This window comes from Argentina silus (assembly GCF_951799395.1).
Source record: "Argentina silus genome assembly, chromosome: 1".
Taxonomy (NCBI): domain Eukaryota; kingdom Metazoa; phylum Chordata; class Actinopteri; order Argentiniformes; family Argentinidae; genus Argentina; species Argentina silus.
Genome location: NC_139655.1, coordinates 23590800 through 23603844, shown reverse-complemented (window position 1 = coordinate 23603844; position 13045 = coordinate 23590800). Strand labels below are relative to the sequence as shown.

General features: G+C 39.7%; 2 protein-coding genes across 2 annotated transcripts; both read right to left on the bottom strand.

The window, feature by feature from the left end:
- Window positions 1-473: 473 nt before the first annotated feature.
- Window positions 474-3549, bottom strand: LOC310810936 (TNFAIP3-interacting protein 3-like; the record flags this gene model as incomplete). Its single annotated transcript, XM_083678871.1, has 9 exons — window positions 474-614; window positions 813-938; window positions 1515-1592; window positions 1834-1953; window positions 2066-2206; window positions 2425-2490; window positions 2758-2829; window positions 3127-3229; window positions 3404-3549. The coding sequence occupies 9 exons, from the start codon at window positions 3547-3549 to the stop codon at window positions 474-476; spliced, it is 993 nt and encodes a 330-aa protein (XP_083534997.1).
- A 2040-nt stretch (window positions 3550-5589) lies between these two features.
- On the bottom strand, window positions 5590-12778 carry LOC310802503 (ADP-ribosyl cyclase/cyclic ADP-ribose hydrolase 1-like). Its single transcript, XM_083666909.1, has 8 exons — window positions 12436-12778; window positions 9813-9942; window positions 9449-9584; window positions 8845-8927; window positions 7926-7999; window positions 7276-7362; window positions 6756-6839; window positions 5590-6529 (listed from the first exon to the last, which is right to left on the bottom strand). Exons 1-8 carry the CDS (start codon window positions 12636-12638, stop codon window positions 6472-6474), a joined length of 855 nt encoding a protein of 284 aa, XP_083523035.1. The 5' UTR covers window positions 12639-12778; the 3' UTR covers window positions 5590-6471.
- Window positions 12779-13045: the final 267 nt, after the last annotated feature.

The window sequence follows — 13045 nt, the reverse complement described above, 5'->3', positions numbered from 1 at the left end:
CCATAATGACAAAGCAAAAACATATTTTTAGACATGCAAATGTATTAAATTTGAAATACATAAATACCTCATTTACACAGTATTCAGTCCCTTACCTATGACACTCTTAAAATTTGCTAAAATGCAAAAATCTTCAACAAGTCATTCATGAGGTATTTCTGTATTTCAATTTTAATAAATTTGCTAAGATTTCTATGTGTTTTCGCTTCGTCATTATGGGGCATTGTGTGTGGATTGATGGCAAGCAAAATCTATATAATCCATTTTAAATTGAGTCTATAACACAACAGTGGTGGCTGGGCAAAAAAACCCGGGGGGTTGGGGCAGGGGAACAAAAAGGGACTAGAAATTATGCAAGCTATTGAATAGAACTTAAATTCTATTTACTAATTTCAAAGCTGATCCATCATTTATTGCGTTCATTTCATGTGTTCATTTACATGGCTCAGTTTGAGAGTGTGATCAGTGATAGTTTATTTATGTGGAGGGTTTGTTGTGTGGTTGAGGATGATGGTGGGGGTGTTGGGTGTGGGGGTGGGCACTGGGTTTGGCTTCCCCTTCTCGAGTATGGAGACGTGCCCCATGAGTGCAGACACACGCGGGGGAGGAACGAGCTAGTGTTGGAGTCCATGTCACCTGGGATCAGAAACATAGAGTGTCATCTTTGACCACTACTCTGTCCACTGTGTCTCTGTGTGTGTGTGAGTGTGTGTGTGTGTGTGTGTGTGTGTGTGTGTGTGTGTGTGTGTGTGTGTGTGTGTGTATTTTGGGTGAAGTGTCAACAACATATCACATGCTACAATGGAACATACCTGGGACTTGAGAGTATTTAGCTCTGTGTGGACTTTTCTAAATCTCTGATCTAGTTGTGTATGCTTCTCCTTCAACTTCTCTCTGTCTCTCCGTTCCTTCAAGAAGTCCTCTTTATAGACCTGGGCCTAGCAGTGGAGAAGGAGACATTGAGGGTAAGCAAGAAATTCACGACACATGCATAGGCTATTAAAAGGGCAATCTGGGATTCAAATAACAACAAAGCGGTCAACCCACCATTGTATTTAGTAAACGGCTGAGGGATGGAGCTTGAGAAATGTAACCACTGTCAAATTCATAGACTGAGCTATTTTTGCATGTACTGACCATCCAAGAGATCAAAATTATATTTTTAACAATGTTTTGAAGCTATACAATAACATTGTTTACAAGCCATGGAGTAAAACAAGCTTATATTTTGGGTTCTGATGGGTAAGACAGTTGAACTAAGATCATGAGGCATTTATGTTATATTCTTCAGGAATAAATGGCTATATATCATTAATTTAAATGTCAGAAAATGTATATACCAATCCCAGATTGCCCCTTTAATAAAGATATGTTTTAATAGATGGTGGTGTGTGCTATACAGACCAAGACAACTACATAGAAACAGCAGTAAAAAGAAAAATAGACTAATATACATAGCCACGTAATGATTGTGGGTATTTTAGTTAGAATCTCCACTATGTAGCCTACAGTACCTGGTGTCTCCAGATCTCTTCTCCTGTCCCACTGTCCTCCTTAGCAGGTGCAGGGGTCTCTATCGCCTCACTCAGGGCCTGGAGGGGTACAACAAAAGAATGATCAGTAACTAACCCTAACCCCCCATGGAAGAGCACACATTCTTATGTGAAGGTGTTGAGCTTTTATCTGTGACTGTGATGACTGGCTTTCATTTGAACCATTTGAAGTTTAAAGTGGAGCACCTTTAATGGTATTTATTGATTTCATTTATTTAGGTTTGTATCTGAGTGTCAAGTATCCTTTTCCCGTATTTGTAATTTTCCAGCCCTGAGTCACCTTATTGAGTCGTTTTATCTCCCCATCTTGCTGCTGCCCTCTTCTGGTCAGGGTAGTGTTCTGCATTCTGAGATCCTCTGCCTCACTTTCTGCCTTCAATAACTTTTCACAGTTTTGTCCCTACAATCAGTCAACATTTCATCATCAGCATGAACAGGAAAAACAACAGAAAGCAGAACGATGTAAATGTGCGGTCAAAATCTATGTTATAAAACAGTTATGCTATATTTACCTGTATGTTCTCTGCTGCGTCTTTTGTCTGAGGTAAATCCCTCTCAAACACTTTGTACCATTCTCCTCTGTCACTCTCCTCCTCCTCTTTCTTCATCTGGTGTCCATCATATAATGTTAGCAGCTTCTTTAACTTGTGTACCTGTGCATTCAAAATCCATAGGCATAAATAATTACACACATTGATAGACATATGTTATATTTGTCTATTCTTCTACATACACATACTGTATAACAATATACTTGAAGATGCAGTTGTATTGTATACAGTACAGTACAGTGTACAAGAGTACATTCTGTTATGTATGATCATCACACACAAAAATCTCAACTCAAACAGAGAGCTAGTTATCATCTCACCTTCTCTTTGTAATACTGTGTCATGGCTTGGTACTGTTCTGCCCATTTCTTGTTGATGTAAAGGAGCTGAGAAACAAAAGGAGTGAGTCACTGAAGATGTGCTCGAGTAGGTGTTCAATGTGTGTGTGTGTGTGTGTGTGTGTGTGTGTGTGTGTGTGTGTGTGTGTGTGTGTGTGTGTGTGTGTGTGTGTGTGTGTGTGTGTGTGTGTGTGTGTGTGTGTGTGTGTGTGTGTGTGTGTGTGTGTGTGTGTGTGTGTGTGTGTGTGTGTGTGTGTGCGTGCATGTGCGCCTGTGTGCGCCTGTGTGAATAATTGCACATAAAAACAAAAAAACCTCTTGTCTCTGTTTCTCCAAGATGGCCATCTGTAAATCCCCAGTGTCAACACCAGTGGCAGGTGCACCAGACTAAAGCAAAAGGAAGGACAGATCAACTAAGGTGCTGAAACACAATGTAAATCTTGCTGTAATATCTGAGTCGTATGAGATGTGTCCAATCGTTGCTAGCTTCCCTTGACACATAATGGAAGTTTTCCCCATTAGTGTTTCCAGTAACACACACAGCGAGGTCATTTCCTGAACAGGAAGGATGTGAGGGGTGACGTGTAGGAGTATGAGGGGGTGTACAACTGTGAACCCCTCTCTGGTAGCATGAGTACACTTATTTTGCAAAAAATAACTTATAGATAGATATTTCCTATTTACCTGTGCCTGTTTGAGTATCACAGTACGGTCTAGTGTATCCTGGGTGAGTCGGTGGGATTGGACGCGCTCCCTGATGGAATGGTCAAGCTCAACACTCTCACACCTGAGAATGTTTAGATTGTAGTTTGACTTCATTATATCATTATATCACTCTGTGTTTTTGACTGAAATGACTGAAAGAGATGTCAAATAGTAAACACAGTGCTATTACAAATAAAGGAATAATGTTAGCTAATGGAAAACCCTACACTCATACATTTCAATCTAAGAGCCTCACCGTTCTGGATTCAGCAGCTCCCAGGGGTACAGTCTTTTAGACTGTTGTGTGTCAGTCTGTGTGCCTCCCATGTGAGGTCTAGTTGTCTGTGGTCTGTCAGCCTGAGGTCTGTCCATCACATCCTTGTGTTGAGACTGTGAAACCATGTATGGGACACTGAGGCCTTACACACGTAATGCCATACTCATTGGCTATTATAAATATTATATATATAAACCAACATATTCACTACATTTAAGCCTCACTTAACATAAGACTTTTAATCACATAGCATATGTCTGCTAACAGAAATATCCAAGCAGAAATTCATTAAATGACATACAGTATTTGATCACCTGCTAATTTCCCAAAAATGAATGCCATCACCATGTTTAGTTAGTATTTATAAATAGGACAGATAAACATAGTATTCGTTTTGACCATATTGGTAAGATGTAATGCTATAATAATAATAATGCCATAATAATGCACTATAATCTTACTTTACTTTAATCATTTGTAAACTAAAATAATTGCAGTTCAGTTTTAAATTAATTAACGCCCCAGAATGTTTTGTTTAAATCATTAACTCACCATTTCAATGCAGTAATTTCAACAGAAATGTATCAGTAGCCCAATGTCTCGATTTGCCACTGCGTGCCTCTTGTCTAAAAAAAAAAAGTGCACGGGACTGGTTTATGGGACATTTAAATATAGGCTAGAGAGAATCCCTATGACGTACGTGCACCGAACCCTTAATTCTTTTTCTATGATCGAATCACCTCCTTCGATATAGAACAGTAACCCGCCCACGAATTTACTGTAGCTACCTGTTGGGATTCCCTCAGACGGGCACGTCGTTACGGAGAAACGCACGCGCGCACGTTCCAGGGGTGGAGGGGGTGTAGCCTATGCCTTTAACTACAACCGAAAGCGCAAGCGAGTATTCACATCTCGACCTTTCATTGCCAGTAATGTAAAGGGGGTTAAGGCGTTCACGACCGCCACGTAAAATAAATCATGTTGACATTCATATCGTATCCTAAAATAAGTCATTTTGACATTCATATCTTATCAGTCAGTGCATATATGGTCAGCGTAGAGTGATATGTGACTGACAGAGAGGAAACCCCAGCGCTGTCTGAAACAAGACATGTTTTACTCATGTTGGCAAAAGTTGAAATAATTGCACATTACAATACATCAGTCTACTTTGCCATGGCACAATAGTAAAATCCGTTGCTCTACAGCCTCTACCGTGGGAAAATCACACATGTCAGTCATAGCCTACAGTACCGTATTACACAATCTCTCTTTCTGTTCTCAGAGGCGCCGTGTGACTCAGAGTATCACGACTTGTTTCTGGAAAGCGCAAGGGGGAATTCACCTCACTTAAAGTGACTGGCATTCCGCTGTGACTCAGCAGAAGCTATGGCCGACCTACTCCCATTGACACACATTTTTTAGATGTAGGTTGTTCTACAGCTGTCTATTATTGTGTGTGTGGGCATATGTGTCAGCAGTAGGCCTACCTGTGACCATACATCGTTGCTGTAAGTAGAAGTAGTAGCCAAGGTGTGATATGTTATGGCACTGACTGTGCACTTACTGATAAATGTTTATTCAGTACTTCTTTTCCCAGCATTAACATGTCACATAAATAGTTTGTTTATAGTATCCATGACTCAGCAACTCATTACAAAGTAATAACTGCATAGTTACATCTTATTTCCTGTATGTACATTTGGCTCTCTCGCACTTACCCATTACCCTTCCTCCCTAAACACCCCACACACACACACACACACACATCATCATCATCATTACAGTAGGCTGTTACAGTAATACCTGACAGGTAGAGTATGTTTACATTTGCATTTTACATTTAAGTCATTTAGCAGATGTTTACTCTAAAACGATTTACAATAAGTGTTGACATAACTTACAGTATTACTGAATGTTGGTGCAAAAAGCTTTGTGTCCTTATTCCCCAAAACATGTCTCCTCTTTCAGTAATAATAAAAGTCAAACAATAGAAATTAGATTACATTTTACATAACAACAACCTGTTGTACCAATGAAGTTAACAAAATCCAAAACAGTTCTTCAGTAGTCAGTACTTTCAAAGTGCTGCACTTTCATGCCCCCTAGTGTTGACACTTAACACTTCACTGGTGACCCTAATCCAAATGAGACAAGACAATCAATTTCATCAACATTTTATTCAAAAGTATTTCCGATTCTATCATAGAATAATATTACAATCTAGGATTACCTGCCACCACATCACATTTCACTAGATCGCTTAAAATCAAGCTTGTGCACAAGTTACAGGTGCATTACTGTGTAAAATAATAAGTAAAAAAGATCAACAGTAAACAGTAAACATCTCTCTCAATATTGGTTCATTCAAAAGAAGGTAAAAAGTGAAACAAGATAAGTTCATAGTTGTCTCTACTACTATGTCTCACCACACAGCCTGTGTCTAGTTATGTGAGTCCACATGCATACAGCTCTAAATATAGTAGGGTATGGTATGCACAACATAACACACCTCTGGTGAATTGTAATAGTTGTGTGCAGTACACAAACTGTATGGCACTAGGAAACTAAACTCTCAGTTTACCAGCAGAGCTAAATAACTAACCAATTAAAATCAATCACAGGGAATATTTGCAGATCAGCTGTACTTTAGTTTGTTCTACAATATCAGCTACAGTATAAAACTGCACAATAGCATGTGCTGAGTGAAACAGTACTCAGTTGTACGAGTGCATGTATCAACAAATAATGCTACATTATCAACATAGTCTACTGACAAATCTCATTAGCGAAATTTCAATTGTTCCATTTTCAGGAAGATGCACACCTTTGGTCAGCGAAATGTACTAAAGCAATGCTTGCACCTAGCAACTAGTTGTAGATCTCTGGATTTGGAATGAAGTAGCTGTTGGGGACCAGAGTAGGCCTGTTGCTTGTTGTCACAGTGCTTAAATCACAGTGGGTGACAGTAATAGTATCTCAGGTACATGGCAATTGGACAAGCTGCCCTGGGTGCCCACACCTTGCTCACTCCTGATTGGACAGAGTCACCAGCAGGCACCACAGGGCGTGTCTGGATTGGAGATGCAGTCCCGGATCTTAGACCTGAAGGATAGAGGATCAATAGCAGATCATAGGGACAGATAGACAGACCGATAGGCAGGCATTCAGGCAGGCAGGCAGGCAGGCAGGCAGGCAGGTAGGCGTGCGCACACACACACACAAACACACACACACACACACACACACACACACACACACACACACACACACACACACACACACACACAGAAAGACAAGAGAAAGGGTGAGAGGAGGGGGGGGGACTTACTCAGGGACTGCTTTGCAACTGTATTTCAGTTTTGGATCCAGCTCCTTCTGCAGATTCTCTAAGGAGGTATTATTACAGGCCGTCCTAAAGTAGACAGAGACATGTAGTATGTACTGTACTGTAGGCTGTCTAGGATATGTTATCTGACATTTATTTTAATCAATGATGAATTGATTTCAAACCACATAAAGTTGGCCAACGAACTCAATATCTTCTATATTGAATACAGCATAGGGTCAATGCTGTCATTAAGTTGTATTACGGAGACACTCCACAGTGGATGATAATATGCTAGGTCTTAAGTCAAAGCACTGCAATGCAAAAGCAACCAAATAGAAATGGACTAATGTCCACTTATTATGCAAATTACAACAATGACACGCACACACGCACGCACGCATGCACACACGCACACACACACACACAGCCGATGAGGAAATCACAAAGGTCTCCAGTTGATATACTAATCTTTACAACTACTATATGCATAGTACATATTACGTCTGAGTGCAAAGCTTACATGTCATTCTCATTCGTTACCAGGACAACACCCAAGCTGTTCATTTTGGTGGAGTTGAACCTCTTGACCTCAATGGTGGCAAAGATACTTCACAAAACCAAGACAAAACACATAACAATGAACTGAGACCTGATATACAGTATCTAACTTCATGTTCTAAGTAGCCTACATACTTACTGTATCAAGTCCCAACAGTGGTTTTATGTACTGTTACTAAAATACTATTGGTAGTAGTAGTAATAGTAGTAGTTAATAGTAGCAGTAATAGTAGTTAGTAGTAGCAGTAGTAGTAGTAGTAGTAGTAGTAGTAGTAGTAGTAGTAATACTAACAATAAAGGTTTGCAACTGTGACTAGAGCAACTATGGTTATTGGTAGTTATGGGCAAGCATGTAATGCAATTATTGAAGTTGTTGTTGTGCAAGGATGTAATTCCATGATTGAAGTGGTCTTGCAAGGATGTTGTGGTGTTGTAACTCGCAAACTGTTCAGTGTATTCAGAATAACACATTCAATTACACACAACGAACCTGATAAGACTATCATAAAATCATATTTTACTGATAACATGTAATTGCCCTTGGAGACTGAAGTAGGCCAAGCAAAAGACATTGGCTCACGAATATGTGGTGCAATGGTTAGGGCAGCTTACCTAGTGGGGCTGAAAGGAGTGGCAATGGATCCATTCAGCATTGCTGTGACATTACCACAGGCATCATCTGCAAACTGCAAGGGGTAGACATGACACAACTATCCTTTAAATAAAACAAAACATATCCAGTAAAGGCCACCCAACCCACACACACACTGAGGAAATGTCAAGTTGCTGTACTGCAAAATCAGCTGGAAACAAGCTCTAAGTGAATCCCAGTGAATTTTCAACAGTTCACCCAGCTCCCACACAGCTGAGTAGAGCCGGCTCCTTTGCAGCTGCACCCCTCCAAACTCAAACCTTCAAACCTCAAAACGTACAGCACAGCTTTTCAAAATGAAAATACTTTCCTAAATCTACAGTATACCTATCGAGTTAGATATGGCAAATACAACCTATTTATTGTTGTGAATTCCGATATTAAAAAGAAAGTGTGTGTGCATCTGGTGTGCAGCGTGGGACATTGTTCACTCAGGAGAGAGCTAAGAAATGTGTCTCCATGGATACAGAGACAAAGCCCCATTGATAAACAGTGAGACGGAGAAACGCTTTCCTCTCCTCTCAATTATAATATCTAACAGTCTGACTTGAATTTGGATCCTTCTAAGTCAATGTATCTACAGTATCTCATTCATATCAATATTGTTTGTGTGTGTGCATGTGTGTATGTGTGTGTGTGTGTGTGTGTGTGTGTGTGTGTGTGTGTGTGTGTGTGTGTGTGTTGAATTTCAGAACACTTTGCCCATTGAATTTAACTTGGTCAAAGATCTGTATGTGCTTTACTCAACTCCTCTGATGACTATGGTTGGCATACAGTTTATTTAAGACATGATAGTGATAGTCACAAGAGTTGGCTAATACATACAGATCTGGGACCAGACATCTTTGCATAAACACAAACACATTAAAAGCTACTTACTGCAGCAGAGGCCCGATTCCAGAATGAGCGAACTGGGTTGTTGTCACAATCAGTCCACCCTGGGCATCCTGTGGTGAACGTTTCTGAGGAAAACACACACACACACACACACACACACACACACACACACACACACACACACACACACACACACACACACACAAGACAAGTTGTTTTACTCGAAAAAGTGGAGTACATTCCAGGAAAAGGCAATGGTAAAAGGTATGTGAGTAAAACATAACTCAAATCAAATATTGACTACGGTGGTAGGTTACTGTACTAGCCAAGAGACATGACTTAATGGATTTGTTTGTAGACTGAATTAGTATAAAAAACTATTTAGTCATGTACATCATGGCTATTAAGTAAATACGCAAGAACGCCACGTGTTTGTAGTGTGAGGTAGCTTGATGAACACCCCCAGGATGCTAGATAGACATTTCATGGTTACTACTGTACACAGTAGTGCTGTACACTGTACACTGTATACTATGTAGTAAGCCACTATATACTGTACAGTAGCCTTTGGATTGTCACCAGACTAGAATCTTGATTGTTGAATCACAGACTGATAAGACAGTGCCTGGTACCATTTGAGCCTTACCGTTGCTGCCCTCCTTGCCACACCAAGTGAGTCCATCCATGATATAGCCTAGCAGAGTGTCCTCAAGGGTCAGGAAGCAATCCCTCTTCTCTGTGAAGTCATGGACCATGTCCTTGGTTTTACTCCAAAACAACATCTACATTTTAAGCCAAAATAATATATGGAGGGAAATGTTAACGTCAAACATTAACTTAAAACTGCAGGCATGTAACAAAAAAACAAACAAAAAAATACAACTATGAACGCAGGCTATCTTTTATTATATCAGAAATGGTTTGGGTCCTTTGTAAATGTGTATGTGTGTATCACCAAGTCAGAGGTGAGTTTTTATCCAGATGGATTGTATCACGGTATTGTGTCTTACTCTGTTACAAGCAGGATCCTGGGTCACAGAGAGGATAAGAGGGTCATAAGCCTCCATGGGTACAGTGCACGGGTCTCTTCCCACGTACGCTTGCTCAAACACACTCCATATTTTTTGGCAATCATTTCCACTGAAACAACAGAAGTTACAAGTAGCTATATTGGTGAAGCAAATTCTTATCTGAGACATCGATTTGGGTAATAATTAACAAAGAACAAACAAACAGAGTACACATAGGAGTATACAAACATTACAAACAAAACATACAAAACAGTCAGGTGAATACAGACAATACATTATATAAAGACCTTGTACAAAGTACAACAATTCAAAGTTTTGATTGCTTTTTTGTTATGTGAAGAAGAAATTGTTTTTATATACTGTTAAATGTCATTCTCAAAGTTAATAAACAGAGGTTTTCGATTCATAAATATATGTTTATGATTATGAAATTTAGCTACAAACTTAACAATGGTTGAATAAAAATAATGGCTTCTCATAGTCTTTGCTTTGTAAAACCAAAGAACGTTTTCAAGCAGAAGAGCAAAATTAACATGTATCTAAAACAAATCTACATCCAAGTGGTGGATAGACAAGTTATACGGCTGCAACACCAGGCTCCGGCTGCAACACCAGGCTCCGGATGCAACACCAGGCTCCGGCTGCAACACCAGGCTCCGGATGCAACACCAGGCTCCGGATGCAACACCAGGCTCCGGATGCAACACCAGGCTCCGGATGCAACACCAGGCTCCGGCTGCAACACCAGGCTCCGGATGCAACACCAGGCTCCGGATGCAACACCAGGCTCCGGCTGCAACACCAGGCTCCGGCTGCAACACCAGGCTCCGGATGCAACACCAGGCTCCGGATGCAACACCAGGCTCCGGATGCAACACCAGGCTCCGGATGCAACACCAGGCTCCGGCTGCAACACCAGGCTTGACCTGAACACCCATTCATTTTGAACTTCTCCGAAAAGGTAATGGGATTGTGGTCTGTGTAAACCACCAAATCCCCAAATCCTCCCTCACAACGGAAAGACGTCCACCCTAAATGGTGGATGGGCATTACCAATGCCAAGGCCTCCTTTTCAATGATGGAATAGACTTGCTGATGCCTATTCAGTTTCTTTGAAAAATAGGCCACGGGCCAATCTACACTATCCCTGTTAGGCTGTAGGAGCACAGCTATATTCCTTTGTAGCTATTTTCTGCAAAAGATTTCCCCAGGCTTTGCTCTCAACAAGGTTATGGTCATATCAACACAGACATATTTTTTTTTATCAACAATCGTGGCAAAGTCGTGGTTTTGTGCTAACACTCCTGACAAATGTACACATATATTCTCTCCGAATGGTCGTGATTTGTTTTGTTTTTTGTCAATAATCAATCCAAAATATATTTTTACTTATAAGATCTACTCCAAATTGTTACAAAAATTATAGTAAATGTTTCAGGAGATGAGAACAGTCTTGAGAACAGTCAACACACAAATAGGTAGTAAAGCTCATTATGACAGCCATATTGGGTTCACAATAATGTGAAATTACACCAAAATATTATAGACACAGATATATAACACAACAACACTGAAAATTGTCTATTATCATATCTTTTTTTTTTCTTTTTTTTTTTACATTTGTTGGAGATTAAACATCCACTCAATCATTGGATGTTGGCCACTATTAAATTTGGGGCAAAATCCAGCCCAAAGGCTTAATTGCAAGAGTAGGGGCTAGACAAGCATTATCCACTGAGAAAACTCTGACTGGGAAAATTAAATGCCAATTTTGTCCTGGCTGGGCCCTGTCTAACAGATGTCTTGCCACAGCTTCACAGCTTCGTATGAGACCAGAAATTGGTATGAGAGTAATACCAAAATAAATGTAAAACAGTCTCCAGTTGTTCAATACAAAAAGTACAGGAAACATCAATGTCTGTCATTTTTAAGATAATATTTAGTTGGGTAGATTCATTTATAAGATACTTCTTTAATCTTATTAATTAAAACTTCTGAGGAAGAGACCAAACATTTTTCCATTGAATATTTCTTACATGGCCATTCCAGTATATGGGACTGAAACAACATCACATTGAAATAAGGCAAGTATGTTTCTATTGTTGTTAAGAACAGTAGGAGAGAAACATATCTTGCCTACTGTGAGTCAGCTGGATCAAGAGACATTGGCCACATCCTTAATATAATATCCAGAGGGGATTGCATCAAAAACTGCAGCAAATTAATTATGTGTTGGTATATATTGCTAATAATTGATGGAGGCAGGCTTCTATAAACTGTGCTACCATTAACAGGAACCTGAAGCCAGGTCTGAATGATCAACGTCAATAAAAAAGGCCCAACGTTATTCTCAAGGTAAATGCAGACACATATTCAACAAGAAGAAAACTGAGTTTTACCACAATTATAGAATAATAACAATAATAACAATAACAACAGCAACAACAATAACAACAACAACAACAACAACAACAACAACAACAACAACAATAATAATAATAATAATAATAATAATAATAATAATAATAATAATAATAATAATAATAATAATACAAAATGAAATATCCTATTTAACTTTCGTTTTAACAATAAAGACACTTACCTGTGTCGTTTGCTTTTCTCTTTAAATTTTTCACATTTAGCAATAATTGTCGATCTGAAGCTGTCACTTGAGGAGCCACTGGGTCTGAGTGTTACACTCAGGGCAATAGCGAGGACTATGACGACTAAAAAAACTGCACAGAGACCCATGATCAGGCATCGATTCCTTCGTTTCTTCCTCGGAATGGATTCTTCGTGTCCCATGACTACTTTTATATTCAAGTAAACTGTGAAATCGGCGTCCAAAGTTGTTTCTGGTTGTTGTTGTTGTTGTTGTCGTTGTTGTTGTGCGCTTTCCACCAAGTGTCTACACGGTCGTGCTTTGAGTTTGAGTTCTATAGATAGGAGGATATGTGCATACCTCTACCACGACGCGCTGCCTCACCATTGGCCAAAGGTCGCCCGTTTCATTAAGTTAGTTAGCCTACTGCTTGTCATCTAGCCACTGTCTACTGTACAGTATGTGTTGCTACTGTATTGTAGACTACTGTAGGCTGTATAGCCAACAATATTCATTAGGGGTAGCCAGTTTATTACTGAGCTACAATATGAAATATACTGTTGTACTTGTAGGATTACCATGTGTATATTAATCATGTACTCCTCCTGCA

Bases quoted from the DNA above. Each gene is read 5' to 3' on its own strand.
- LOC310802503 (XM_083666909.1), bottom strand. From the start codon at position 12,638: ATGGGACACGAAGAATCCATTCCGAGGAAGAAACGAAGGAATCGATGC. The intron at 9,585-9,812 runs GTAAGACACAAT...CTTAAAATGTAG, and splicing joins AGGATCCTGCTTGTAACAGA to ATGTTGTTTTGGAGTAAAAC. The intron at 8,000-8,844 runs GTAAGTAGCTTT...TACCCCTTGCAG, and splicing joins GGAATCGGGCCTCTGCTGCA to TTTGCAGATGATGCCTGTGG.